Raw genomic sequence first — 12,160 nt, forward strand, 5'->3', positions numbered from 1 at the left:
CTCGTCTTCACGCCAACCATTCCCATCAACGCTACCCCAGAGTTCGTGACATCGGGTGTTGCTCTCGAGTGGAAGATCCGTGTCGAGTTTGTTGTGCCTAGCGCTACCGCCCAACAAACCAAAGAGACTCCCGTTGCGGAGCCCGAAGAGTCTGAAGACGCCAGCGCGCCTCTGGTAGGGAACAGCGCTACCAGTGGTAACACGAACCCAAGTCGTAACCATCCACTTCTTGAGGAGATTTCGCGTGATGAGCGTGGGGGCCTTGTTCTAGTTGCAGTGGAGAACCTGGCTTGTGAGAGCTTCGAGGTTGCGGTTCCGTTGCGCGTGTATGGCGCTTTCGCTACGGGCCTCGAAAAGCTAGAAAGGGACGAGGCGTCAGAAGAGGGCCTTGCAGTCTAAGACAAGGTTTCCGGTTGGCATGGGTCGGGCAGCGAGGGCATTGGGGGTATCACGCGGAAAGGGTCCGTTGCAGCACTGGAGCATCCATCTTAAGCTGTACAAACCATCACATGGGTGAAGGACGGCGGAGAGTGAATTTGCACATATCGTACCTACCTACACAAGTCAGTTTAGCATTATCTAGCGTCTCTGAAAAAATTCTATTGAATTTCAACAATCTCCATCATAGACAGTCGGTTGCGGGTACTTCTTCGTCCCGGTCACAACGATAGTTAGGTAGGTACCTTGATTGTAGTGAGGTTCGGGACACCAGTGACCCAGAAGCACGGACCACGAGCGGTAGTCTAAAGCTCCGACCCCCGATCAGGCCCCGTACACCTGTCACGCGAGTCGACTTTTTTTGGGACCGGCTGAAGAAAGTCGTCTGTCACTCATCACGACCAACAACGGCATCATCCATCATGGCTTGTGCATGCCGCATATCGTCTTTACAACTCTTCGTGCGGGGACTTGCTCAAGTCCACAACACTGGTTTCATCGCGCCGCGCAATCCTCAGCGAGCCCCGACACTACGATCCTCGTCTGCTTTGCGAGTTGCCTTCTCGACAACCCCCCTTTCCCGAAGCGATACTGCGGAGAAGCCGGCGGAGGATGGACAGGCCGTCGCCACGAACCAAGCCGATGGCCCTCCCTCGTCTGCAGCGCCTACGTCCTCAGACAGCACGAGTGACTTGACGTGGACGATAGAACCGTCCGCCGATGCGAAGGAAACCTCCCGGGGCTCGCCCAAACCCAGATCCGTCAAACCCAAAGGGAAACCAAGAAAGGCAAGAGAGTTCAAGACAGACGGCAAAACACAGTCGACCGACGGCTCCATGGCAACCTCAAGCAAGCCGTACTCGGGCGCAAAGAGAGCGGCGGGCGAGAGCGAGGCCGAACCAGCGCAGGCGCCCCCGCCGCAACACCGCCGTGAAAACTGGCAGCTCCAGAAAGACGCCCTCAAGAAGAAGTTCCCCGAGGGCTGGCGTCCGATGAAGCGCCTGTCGCCTGACGCCGTGGCGGGCATCCGCGCGCTGCACGCGCAGTTCCCCGAGGAGTACACGACGGCCAAGCTTGTGGAAAAGTTTGAGGTCTCGCCCGAGGCGGTGCGGCGCATCCTCAAGAGCAAGTGGCAGCCGTCGCCGCAAGAGGAGGAGGAGCGGCAGACGCGGTGGTTTCGGCGTGGCAAGGACGTCTGGGCGCGCTACGCGGAGCTCGGCATGAAGCCGCCGCAGAAGTGGCGGGCCGAGGGCGTGACGCGTGACCCGACGTACCACGAGAAGAGGCAAGCCGCCATTGCGCGACGCAAGGAGGAGGAGGCCAAGGAGGCTGCGGGCGCAAGGCTGCAGCGGAAGATGGGCGGGGGGTTCCTGTGAGCCGGGTCGGCGGCTCTGTCTCAGCCAAGGGGGTGTGCCGCAGCGGGCTGTCGGCGTGTAAGATCAGCAATGACTGTGCAACATGTACCACCACATCACCACTTAGGTACCCCTTAAATAGCAGTGTACCAAATCTCCAAGTGTCTCGTCTCGGGGCAGCGTACCCGTCAAATCTGATCGGTGAGACCGGTGAGGCAGCAGGACGCGACGGTGTGGGGCAGTCCCAGGGCTGTACTCGAACTGAGATGATCGTTATCAGCGCGGACAGAATGGTACGGCCAGCCGCAGAGAGGAGTGCCTGTTCCGGGGCGTCGTCTCGGAGTGCCGAAGTATCGACCTTGCACGGCGAAGCATGGGCCAGCGATTTTCATCACGTTGCCAGGGTCCCCGGCAATAGCTCATCTAACGCGTGTTCGCTTTGGGACAGTCTGGTGGCCGAGCAGGGGAAGAAGACTAAAAAGGGGGCCAGTCACGCTCGTCAACTGAATCGCAGCGTGTTCTCATGACTGATACCGACTCGGACGGCATGACAAGTTGCCTTGAAGTTGACCCTTCCCTCTGTTGTCTCGCTAGACCAAAGTCTTCCTGTGACGAGGTGCCTCGCAGCATTTGTTTGGGTGGCCGCATGTAATCGAAGAGCGGTTGTCGGAACGACCAGTAGCCTGCCGAGGCCGGGCTCTTAGCTCTTAGCTCTTAGCTCTTCAATCGCTGAGGCGCACTGCAGTGGTGATTGGCCTGTGCTTGCTCGAGAGCTGGGTTTCTAGGTCAACCCTGGCAAGCGTGCAAGGCGTGGGCACCCCCAAAGGCACCTACAGTGGAGCTGCCCTGTGCGCCCCGTGCATCCGACCTCGACGGTGGACCAACAGCGAGCTGTTCATGGACAGGGCCCCTGTCGTCACCCTGCCACACCTCCTCCACCTGCCTACCATCTCTCTTTTTCTGCCTGGGAGCGCCTGCTTCAGTGATCCGTGATCTTTTCACCACCAAACGCTCGGCCTCACTCTTTGGTCGTGATAGCTGCAAAATCTGCACCAGGGATTTGCAATCTCTTGATGTCGCTGTAAGTTTTCGGCCGCTCCAGCAGAAGCCCACTCGTTTGATGGATGCTAACGAGTGCGTCTGGTTTGGCAGCTTTACATCCTATTGGGCAGGCGGCTCTTTGACTTACACCGCCCTCACTGTCTTTGTTCTCGACCAGCTACGCTTGCCCACTTAGCCGACCTCTGGTTTTGTTCGATACAACTGCCCCAGCGACGCCATCTTGATCGACTTGTCGCTTATCTTTGTGCCTCGAGCTCGAGAAAACGTCGACCACCAACCCAATCCGCCAATTGCCTCTCACCAGAGCACCCAATGGCGATATGATGCACGCAACACCCACGAACCGCCTCAGATTGACCCCCTCCAATTCGCCTTTCCTCCAGCGCCCTTCGCGCTCCCCTCTGCGCGGTCGCCAGTACCATGAGTCCCGGCTTGCGTTGAAAAGGGTCATCGGCACCACGTGTGCCTCGCCCACCGGCTTCGATACTGTTCAGTCCTCCTTCGCCTACATCGCCGGCGGTGCCGTCGTGGTCGTCGATGTCGACGGCGAGCAATACTCGCAGCGTTTCTACCGAGCACGGCCGACAACTCTGCCCATCTACAGCACTTCTTCCTCTTCTTACGCTCCCTCCACGCCAACATCTACACCCAAGGCCAACGACAGTAGGAACCGCGTGGCCCTGGGCATTCGCGACTCCTCCTACGGAACCCTTGACTGGTCGGAATCTCCTACATCGCGGACCTGGACCAGCCGCGAGCGAATCAAGGCCGCCACATGTCTTGCCCTAAGCCGGGACGGCAAATACCTGGCTGTCGGCGAAACTGGTTATGCCCCCCGCGTCCTTATCTTCAGTCTCGAGGACAGCTCCTCCGATGTTCCTCTCGTCTCCATCAGCGAGCACGGCTTCGGCGTCAAGGCCGTCGCTTGGTCCGCCGACACCCGCTGGCTCGCCTCCCTCGGTGCCGCCAACGACGGCTTTCTCTATCTATGGAAGATTGACCCCAGGACTGGGGCAGCCAAGCTCCACCAGCAGAACAGGTGCACCTCGAATATCAGGGGAATGGTCTGGATGGGGAACAGCCTCGTGACTCTGGGCGTTCGTCACATCAAGGTCTGGAAAGTCGACGAAGGTTCTTCAGTGTCTCCGACGAAGCAGAAGTTTTCCGCAGAAGGGTCCACAGCCTCTCCCTCGTCGCGAAGGACGTTGCCGGGCCGAAACGTCTTGCTAGGGCCACTCCTCGAGGAAACATTTACATGCGCCGCCGTGGTGGACGACAACAAAATCATCATCTGCTCCGAAGGAGGCGACGTTTGCATCGTCGACGACGACGGGAAACAAATGAAGCTCATGGGCTGCGTCAACCTCGGCTTTCCCATCCGCTCCATCACCATCCGACACGCCACTGCGTACATCGGCGGCAAGGCCGGCCAGTTTGCTACTCTCAGCGTTCGCTCGGTCCTCGACTGTCTGACAGACTGTGTGTTGACCAAAAGCCAATCACCGACCGGCTTGGTGGCGATGGGTTTCTTGATTGAAAATATGGTCACCATTGACAAGAAGCACCATATTGACATTTGGAGTTCTAGTTACCTCCCGGGCCAGACGGAGGAGGACCTGTCACACATCCAGATCCCTGGTCACGGCAATCAAATACTGGGTATCCAGGCGTTGCCCAGGCCCAATCACCAAAATGCAGCCTTTCTTACCTGGTCCGGTTCGGGGAGCGTGCTGTTCTGGGATATGGACGGAAAGATCAAAGCTTCCTTTGATGTGCCTATCGAGCAAACCATTCCCGAGGAAGAGGGCGATCCTGTTAATCAGCTGAGTGTCGTTCGCACGACCAAGGCTGGCAAGCTGCTTATTGCCGGCGACAAGCTTGGTGTGCTCAGAGTCATCGACTTGACAACAAACGAGTTCCTCCTGGAAACAAAAGCGCACTCGGCAGATTGTCTGGGCGTCGCCCTGCACGAAGACGACTCAAGGGTCCTGTTGGCATCCTACGCTAGGGATCGGACTGTCCAGCTCTTCCTCCGATCGTCAGCCGGAACGATTGAGCACATGCAAACTCTCGATTCTCCTGCCAAGGTTGTCAAGGTTGTTATGCCGTCAGAAAGCCGGATAATCACTTGCTCTCTGGACCGGTCCATGCAAATCTACGATATCGTCAGTAAAGACGACAACCCGGATGCCATCGCTGCCCTCAACACACGAAACATTGCTCTCAAGGCATCGCCTACCTCCATCGTGCTCGGGCCTGGGGATAAGACTGCCTTTGTCGCCATGCTTGATCGTTCTGTCTGCCAGTATGACTTGAGCAGCGGCAAGCAAGTTTCATCCTTCCGTTGTGTCGATGAAGGAGGTGTTGAGGCCGCCATCCTTGACTCCTTGGTTGCGGGAACATGCCCCGGTAAAGAGACGGGGTTCATCCTTGGGCTCTCCAACACGGACAAGTCGGTCAGACTATACGACACCCAGACTGGCTATTTCCTCGACCGCGAATGGGGACACACCGAGGCAATCAATGGCGTTGCTCTCGTCGAGGACGATGATGGAGGACAAAGCATCATCAGCGTGGGATCAGACGGGACCATGATGCTGTGGACCATGGATCTGCAGGAGCCTTCGCCCGTGTCAATGAGTAGGGATCCATCGCCGGTCAAGCTCGAAGCTGCATCCTCACGCCCTCCACTTCGGCGCGTCTTGTCAAAGGCAGAGCTTGCCGAGTTTTCGCGCCCGTCACCGTTAGGTGGGCGTCGTTCTCCACCACGAACGGTTCAGAGACGTTCTTCCAAATACGGCCTGTCCGTCCACAACACCAGCACGCCGAAGGGCCTTGCGCAGAGCAGCGCCGCTGCTACCATTGCCGAGGACACCCCTTCTCGCCGGCCATCCTCTGGCGACAGGTCCAGCAGCCCGCCCATCAGCCCCAAGGCCCCTCGGGTGACAAGACGCCCTTCCCTTCCCGCTCTCAGCGTGAGCTCCCGTAAGAAGAGCTCGCCGAGTCTCCGGGGCAGCAGCGGAGGGGGCTTTGGGTCGCTCAACATGGCAACAGAGCAGACGTGCCGCACATTACGGGCATACCGCAAGAAGCTCGCCTCGACAGAGCCGATAGGTCACGAAGTACTCTCGGAACTGGACACGGAGCTGCGTCTCACCGCAGCCGCACTCGGTGACAGGGCTATTAGGAGCAAAGCCATGGATGAGTCTGTCATCAGCGGCCTGCTTGACCAATACGAAGAGCGTCTCGCGTCCATGTTGGACGAAAAGCTCCGCATTACCTTCCAGCCCATCCAAAAGGGCAAGGCGAAAGAAGTTCTCACTCCGCTCGAGTCCCCGGCTAAGGTTGACGCCGAGCTGGAGAGGCCAAGCACAGCCAGCGGAGAGTCGAATTCGACACTATAACGGAACGCATCAACGGTCACCGGTCACACTGATCGAATGCTTCTTTTTTTTATTTTGCTTCCATAGCACCTTGTCTTTCATATTTTTCTTTCCTCGTGGAGTTCTTGGGTACCGCCGGCGTTAAGGGGTCTCGTTCAAACAAATATCGGAGAGGGCGCTGCTAGCATGCAAAAGGGGCAAAGCAGACATACATGTACACATACACATACACACACACACACACAAACATACAGCACATAGCTGGCATGCTTCTCCGGAGCCGAGAAGCGGATCATATTCTAGAGATACCACCGCCGCCACCGGGATGGAGCAAGGGCGCATAGGGCTTCGACGGCGTTTTTCTTTTCCTTTCCCTAGTTCTGGCCTGGGAGGTGAAAGGTGGGCAGATGGTACGGTTTCAGTCAGCGCGGGAGGACCAGCCGCTTCATGCCATGGGCAGAGCGTAACCCTCTGTCTGGAGTAAATTGATTTCGGGCATTCCAAAGTGCCTTTTTGTTCAGACTTCAGCAATGTGACATCTGGTGCCTTGCTCGAGCCCCTAGGTACCCTCAACGCCACCACACAAACCAACTCTTGAACCATACAACATCGAGCAGCCGTAGTGTGCCCGACAGCGGGCCGTACACGCTCGGACTAGGCCTCAGGTTCCTTCATCCCTTCACTGAGGAGACCCAAAGACATGTCAGACACCAGCTTACCCTCTTACTCTCGGATTCGATGAACACTATTTCTCCGTGATAGTTACTTAAACACCATCGCGCGCTCACCTCAGCGACAGTCAGTCATCATGGCCCTGGGCAAATGACCTGAGGACGAAATGACATCATTTGCGGCCCCTGAGACACAAGGAGATGCAGGGACCAGCGCGCCAGCGCGCCAGCGGACAACGGTGATGAACCGCAGGCCCCGAGACCCCTGGACGCTGAAACGGAAGCCCAAGCTCCCGAGCTAGCGCTGGGTTGTCTCAACAGCTTCAACGACACCAGACGTGCTCACCCCCTTCCCGCATTCCTCCCCTCGTCGACATCCCACCAACGATCAAACCCACCTTTCTCCCCTACTTATGGGGCAGCTGGATCACTCAGGAGCTCTCTCAGCATCTGGAAACAGTGTTTACACCATCGCACCATCACACCATTAGCCTGTCAAGACGGACCGTCACGCCACTCGTCATCATGGCGGCCACTTTACCATCAGGCATCACGCTCCGCTCGCCCTCCAAGTACACCAGCTCAACCACGCCCGCGCAGTCCTCCTCCTCGTCCTCCTCCCCTCCTCCACCAACGCTCGACTGGCTCCACCGCACCTGGACCGTGACGCACTCGACCCTCACCATGTGGCGCACAGCCCGCAACGTCCGCATCACCTACAAGCCCCTCCCCGGGTCGGCCGCCGGCGCCCCGCGCCTCGACGACCTCGTCGAGTACGAGCCCACGGGCGCATCAACGCCCAAGCTCAAGACGGTCGCCGGCGTCGACACGGCGGCGGGCGCCGACACGACGGCCTGGGACTGGCGCGGCAGCGGCCTGCTGTTCTTCGTCTCGTCGCACTGGGAGGTGCTGGGGTCCGGCGAGCGGCCGCTGCCCGGGGGTGGCGTCGAGAGGTGGGCTGTCACGTGGTTCGCGCCGACGCTGTTCACCAAGGAGGGACTCGACGTCTACTGCGACCGCAGCGAGGGCATCAGCGAGGAGGCGTATGCCGAGGTGCTCGCGGCGCTGAGGCGGTTGGAGGCCAGGCCTGTTGTGGACATGGTCGAGGCCGATATGCGCCCGGTGGAGATTCGACTGCCGTGGCTTGAGGGCAAGGGGGGGCAGTGATGGCGGAGGCGCGATGGCTTTGCGGCGTGCTTGGTGACAACAACAGAATGTATATATTGGCCCATCCTGCCAGGCGCATGAGTGTCCTTGGAAGCTAGCTTGATGTCGAGGTCAGGGACGAAGCATTGATGCTGAGCCATGATTGATCAGGTCCAAGAACCTTCCAAAATGCAGTTGAGCGAGTCTTTCCCTTGACTTCTAGCTATTCATCACACCACCTCAAACTTTCGATAGTATTGTTGAGATTCAATCGTCTGGCATCCGTATTTTGTCATGAGCAGCTGCCTGGTGAGATAATTGAGGAACGAGTTCCAACACAACTTTCCGACTTGGAGGACTTTCACCATCCATCGCGAAAAAGGAACAATGTACGTATCGATACATTATCTTCCTTCCCCTTCGATATGAGTTCATACAGATCGTCCTAGGAAGGCTATGTGACGTTGAATTATCAATCATCTGCGTGAGCCTCGTAAATCCCAGGCTTCCTAGTCCCATTTGTGACCGTCAACCACCCAGGCTCTTCATGATTGATTGCTGATCTGATGCAGACTAGGGAATCAACATGCTCATCGTCGAATGTCCTGGGGACATCCGTTTCCTCTGCCCATGCTGCATGCTTAGTTACCTGATTGGCATACATGTGCTGGTCTTTCGTTCGCGTATGATCAGCAACGCCGTCACTGGCAGACGCCCTCCCCTGTGTGATCTTTTCTGTGAGGCCAATTGCGGCTTCCCGAGGGGCGATTGCGCGAGGGGCATAGTCAACACCAGTCGTCCGGCTCGTCGCAGCATTGGAGGGATGCACGCTTGCGACTACCAGAAATAAAGCTTCCTCAAAACGATGTGCTATGCCCTCTTCGCGAACCCACATACGTGTGACCAAGTGTACCAGCCTGTGAACGCTAAGGTAGCCAGGTTTTTCTTCAACGACCAGGCTAAATGCCTTGAGGCGCCCCAGCGCCTTCGTGAAGTCGATTCTGCTTCCGGGGTCTCGGGCATGTCCCTGTAGGCTGCATTTCCACAAAACCTCCAACGGAATGCTTGAATGGTGGAAAAAGCTCATCATAGAGAAAAGTTCGCCTGCAAGAGCGTCTTGAAGCTGAACTTGCCGAAACAAGGCAATCCATGATTGCGCCACTGCTCGAGGCGCTGCTGGCTCACGCCCCACGGTCTCGAACTCTTCGCTCAGAAGACGAAAGCAGCTTTCGTCACTATCTTCCATGAGACTGATGTAGTCTGCGATGGAAAGGCTGTTGGCCTGGATGAAGTACGTGGCTTGGACCAACGCCAATGGTAGTTGCCCAAGCTTCGACGACAAGGCGTGCAATTCGTCAGAGCTTCCATGGTCTAAAGTCCCGCGAAGGAGGTGTTCCGACTCGTTAGCAGTCATTATGCCGACTTCAATGGGTTTCTTTCCCTGGCTGAGCCTCATGCCTGCTTCCTTGTCGCTTGTCGTTATGAGAATCGAGCCATGAGCACACTGAGGAACGAGGTGCCCCAGCCAGCTCCTGGTCATTTCACTGTCAGGTCGTATCATACCCCCTTGTGACGGAAACAAAGCTGGCATGTCGTCGGCATTGTCGATCACCATGAGCCAAACGTTACTTTGTGTCTTCTTTAGCCAATTACAGACCATTACCAGTGGATCAACCTCACGGTCGTCACAGCCCGAAATCTGACATTCTTGTGCAATGTCTTTGAAGGACTGGTGCATTTGTTCATGGGTATTGGCACGGATCCAGAAGACAGACGCGGCTGGATTCGCCTCGCGGAACCGGTATGCGTATTCCAGTGCGATTTGTGTTTTCCTTCGGAGGCGTTAGCTTTTGGCGTGGAACAGCAGATTTGGGTGTACCTACCCTGTTCCGCCTAGCCCAAACAGCGAAAGTCTGGACTGCGAGGCCTCCATTAAAGGTTTCCGCCATAGCTGCGTCATGATGGCTGTCCGCTCAACGAAGTTCTCGTTTCTCGTATACGGAACAATGACTACGAAAAAGATTTGTGAGAAGCCTCTCGACGACACATGTCATGCAAGGATACATACACCAAGGTCCGTTGTTGGGCTCCATGACAGCAAAGGATTCCGACGGTTCTTCCTCTAAACGGTGGCTTAGCACGCTTACATGCACAGCCTGGAACAGAGGAGGCCATTCATACCGTGCTGTGAACACAAGACAGGCGTCCAATGGCTCAGGAATACTTTCATACATGCCGCTGCCGTGGATGCAGCGCGCCTGTCCCATCCTGTTGTCCTGGTGCCGTCTACGTAGGTGCCTGCGCCTTTGATGGCGATACTTGGGAAGATATCCCAGACGCCAGCGCTCTCCGTGTCGAAGGCTAGGATACTTTCTGAGCGCAAAACAAGATCAATCTTCTCTTGAGGTCCTACCACAGTATCCCCCGACGCTATCAGGCCAAAGTGCACGGTTGGTGGGTGTATCTCTCGGCTGACAGGATGGTGCCATCCGACCTGCCCTCCGCAACCGCAGTCCTCGCAGCGTACGACTTCATGCGCCAAGCAGGGATCATGGAATGTCTGATTCAGATCTGGCAAGGAGGTCCCTTCCGCCATCCCAGGAGCGTACTGAATGGCACCAAGGCAGTCTGCCATTTTGCGTTGCATGCTCCTGCGACTGCGGAGAGTTCTGAGCTTCGTGAGAAGCGAGCGGACTTCCAAAACAGGCCTGCCCAGCACGTGCAAGAGACCCTCTTTCCGGTTGAACTGATCCGTGGTTTGATGCCCGAGGTCGTACTCGGTCACACCTTCGCTGATGATGACGTCGCCTAGGGCAATCTTTGTGTTGCCGTCAGAGGCGAAGGGCACCGTACTGCATATGCCAACAACGATGGCGAGTTTGACGTTAGGATAGCTGGCCCGGCAGTTGGAAGCACCAATCGCAGCATTGACCTTCCCAGGTCCTGGTAGGCGGACGAGCACAAGATTGTGGCGGTCGATGGAGCCGTGGGAGTAGATATTGGGATCACCTGGGGCCTTGTCGTATGGTAGCCCAGCTGACATGTCCCAATCCTTGTCGAACAAGGCCTTGACAGCATCTGCTTCTATTTCTAGGGCGCAGATGATGGCCACGCCGAAGCAGCAGCGACTTCGTGGCCGTGACGGCTCCATGATACTGCGATGGGAGAGGATATTGTTGCGATGGATGATTCATTCGCCTCGTCTTCAAGAGATGAACGAAGGATCACAGAATCAAATCGCCAAGCAGACATGAACCAGAATATCCAGGCTCGGTAGGGGTTTGGCACTTCTGGACCCTTCGTTGGCTTTGCTTTGGATTCCCTCTAAGCGCGCGTCTAGCACTTGCAGAGGCATGGCTCGGTTGGCGGCGGGTCACGACCATCGGGAGAATGTTGAAATCGGAGAGATCTTATTGGAACATACGCAAGGCCTTTTCCCGGGATACGGACTATTGGTAGCGATTAAGAAATTGCATGTACAGGGTGCATCCAGTCATGTAGACAACCAATCAGTCGACCATGAAGCGGACAAGAACTGCGATCGCGACGTCAGCGCGGAGGCGCGTGGGTTCCCGGAAAGAGACGACAAATGAGCTTAATGGCCTTAGTTCGCGGCCCCGCCGGTCTATTGTTCTATAGCGTTTGTTTTATATCGTTATCTTTTTGCTAACGTTAGCCGAATCATGCTATCAACGGCGTGGTTTCATGGGACTCATGCCGACGGAATGCTCGCTACACCAAGGTTGCATCGGGTGCGACATGAGGAGGCACCCCGCGATTACTGCGCGGAGATCCACTTCTCGAGCAAACGCTGGATGACATCACTGTTCTTCTCCATGAAGAACATGTGGCCGTTGCCGTGGATGCCCTCGTCGCCGAGCTCGACGTGCCTCGTCCTGGAACAGCCGGCCTGGCGGAGAAAGTCGACGGTGCAGTAATCGTAGGGCATGTGGTACGAGGCCTCGGCCGTGACGACGAGGATCGGCTTGTCAGCGAGGTTGGCGAGCTGGCGGGGCGCAGGCCGCTCGGCTTGAGGGACGCATTCGACAGAGCGTGGCCTTCGCAGGTAACCTGTTGGACGAGTTAACGGCAGGGTCGTCGACGG

The 12,160-nt window shown here is 56.9% G+C and overlaps 5 protein-coding genes across 5 annotated transcripts in view; 3 read left to right on the forward strand and 2 right to left on the reverse strand.

The window, feature by feature from the left end:
- Positions 1-1,274: 1,274 nt before the first annotated feature.
- On the forward strand, positions 1,275-1,814 carry VDBG_05299 (conserved hypothetical protein; the record flags this gene model as incomplete). The annotated part of the gene is made up of 1 exon (XM_003004140.1): positions 1,275-1,814. One exon carries the CDS (start codon positions 1,275-1,277, stop codon positions 1,812-1,814), a length of 540 nt encoding a protein of 179 aa, XP_003004186.1.
- Positions 1,815-3,175: 1,361 nt separating this feature from the next.
- Positions 3,176-6,259, forward strand: VDBG_05300 (WD repeat-containing protein; the record flags this gene model as incomplete). The annotated part of the gene is made up of 1 exon (XM_003004141.1): positions 3,176-6,259. One exon carries the CDS (start codon positions 3,176-3,178, stop codon positions 6,257-6,259), a length of 3,084 nt encoding a protein of 1,027 aa, XP_003004187.1.
- A 1,175-nt stretch (positions 6,260-7,434) lies between these two features.
- Positions 7,435-8,076, forward strand: VDBG_05301 (conserved hypothetical protein; the record flags this gene model as incomplete). Its single annotated transcript, XM_003004142.1, has 1 exon — positions 7,435-8,076. The coding sequence occupies one exon, from the start codon at positions 7,435-7,437 to the stop codon at positions 8,074-8,076; it is 642 nt and encodes a 213-aa protein (XP_003004188.1).
- A 451-nt stretch (positions 8,077-8,527) lies between these two features.
- On the reverse strand, positions 8,528-11,206 carry VDBG_05302 (conserved hypothetical protein; the record flags this gene model as incomplete). The annotated part of the gene is made up of 4 exons (XM_003004143.1): positions 8,528-9,887; positions 9,939-10,065; positions 10,124-10,177; positions 10,237-11,206. The coding sequence occupies 4 exons, from the start codon at positions 11,204-11,206 to the stop codon at positions 8,528-8,530; spliced, it is 2,511 nt and encodes an 836-aa protein (XP_003004189.1).
- Positions 11,207-11,833: 627 nt separating this feature from the next.
- Positions 11,834-12,160, reverse strand: part of VDBG_05303 (conserved hypothetical protein) — a gene marked incomplete at both ends in the record, with an annotated part of 1,160 nt that continues 833 nt past the window's right edge. The window contains one exon of the mRNA XM_003004144.1: positions 11,834-12,126. Within this exon, the coding sequence (XP_003004190.1) occupies positions 11,834-12,126 (293 nt within the window). The remainder of the gene's footprint in view (positions 12,127-12,160) is intronic.

Source organism: Verticillium alfalfae, genomic scaffold (genome assembly GCF_000150825.1).
Source record: "Verticillium alfalfae VaMs.102 supercont1.6 genomic scaffold, whole genome shotgun sequence".
Lineage (NCBI taxonomy): Eukaryota > Fungi > Ascomycota > Sordariomycetes > Glomerellales > Plectosphaerellaceae > Verticillium > Verticillium alfalfae.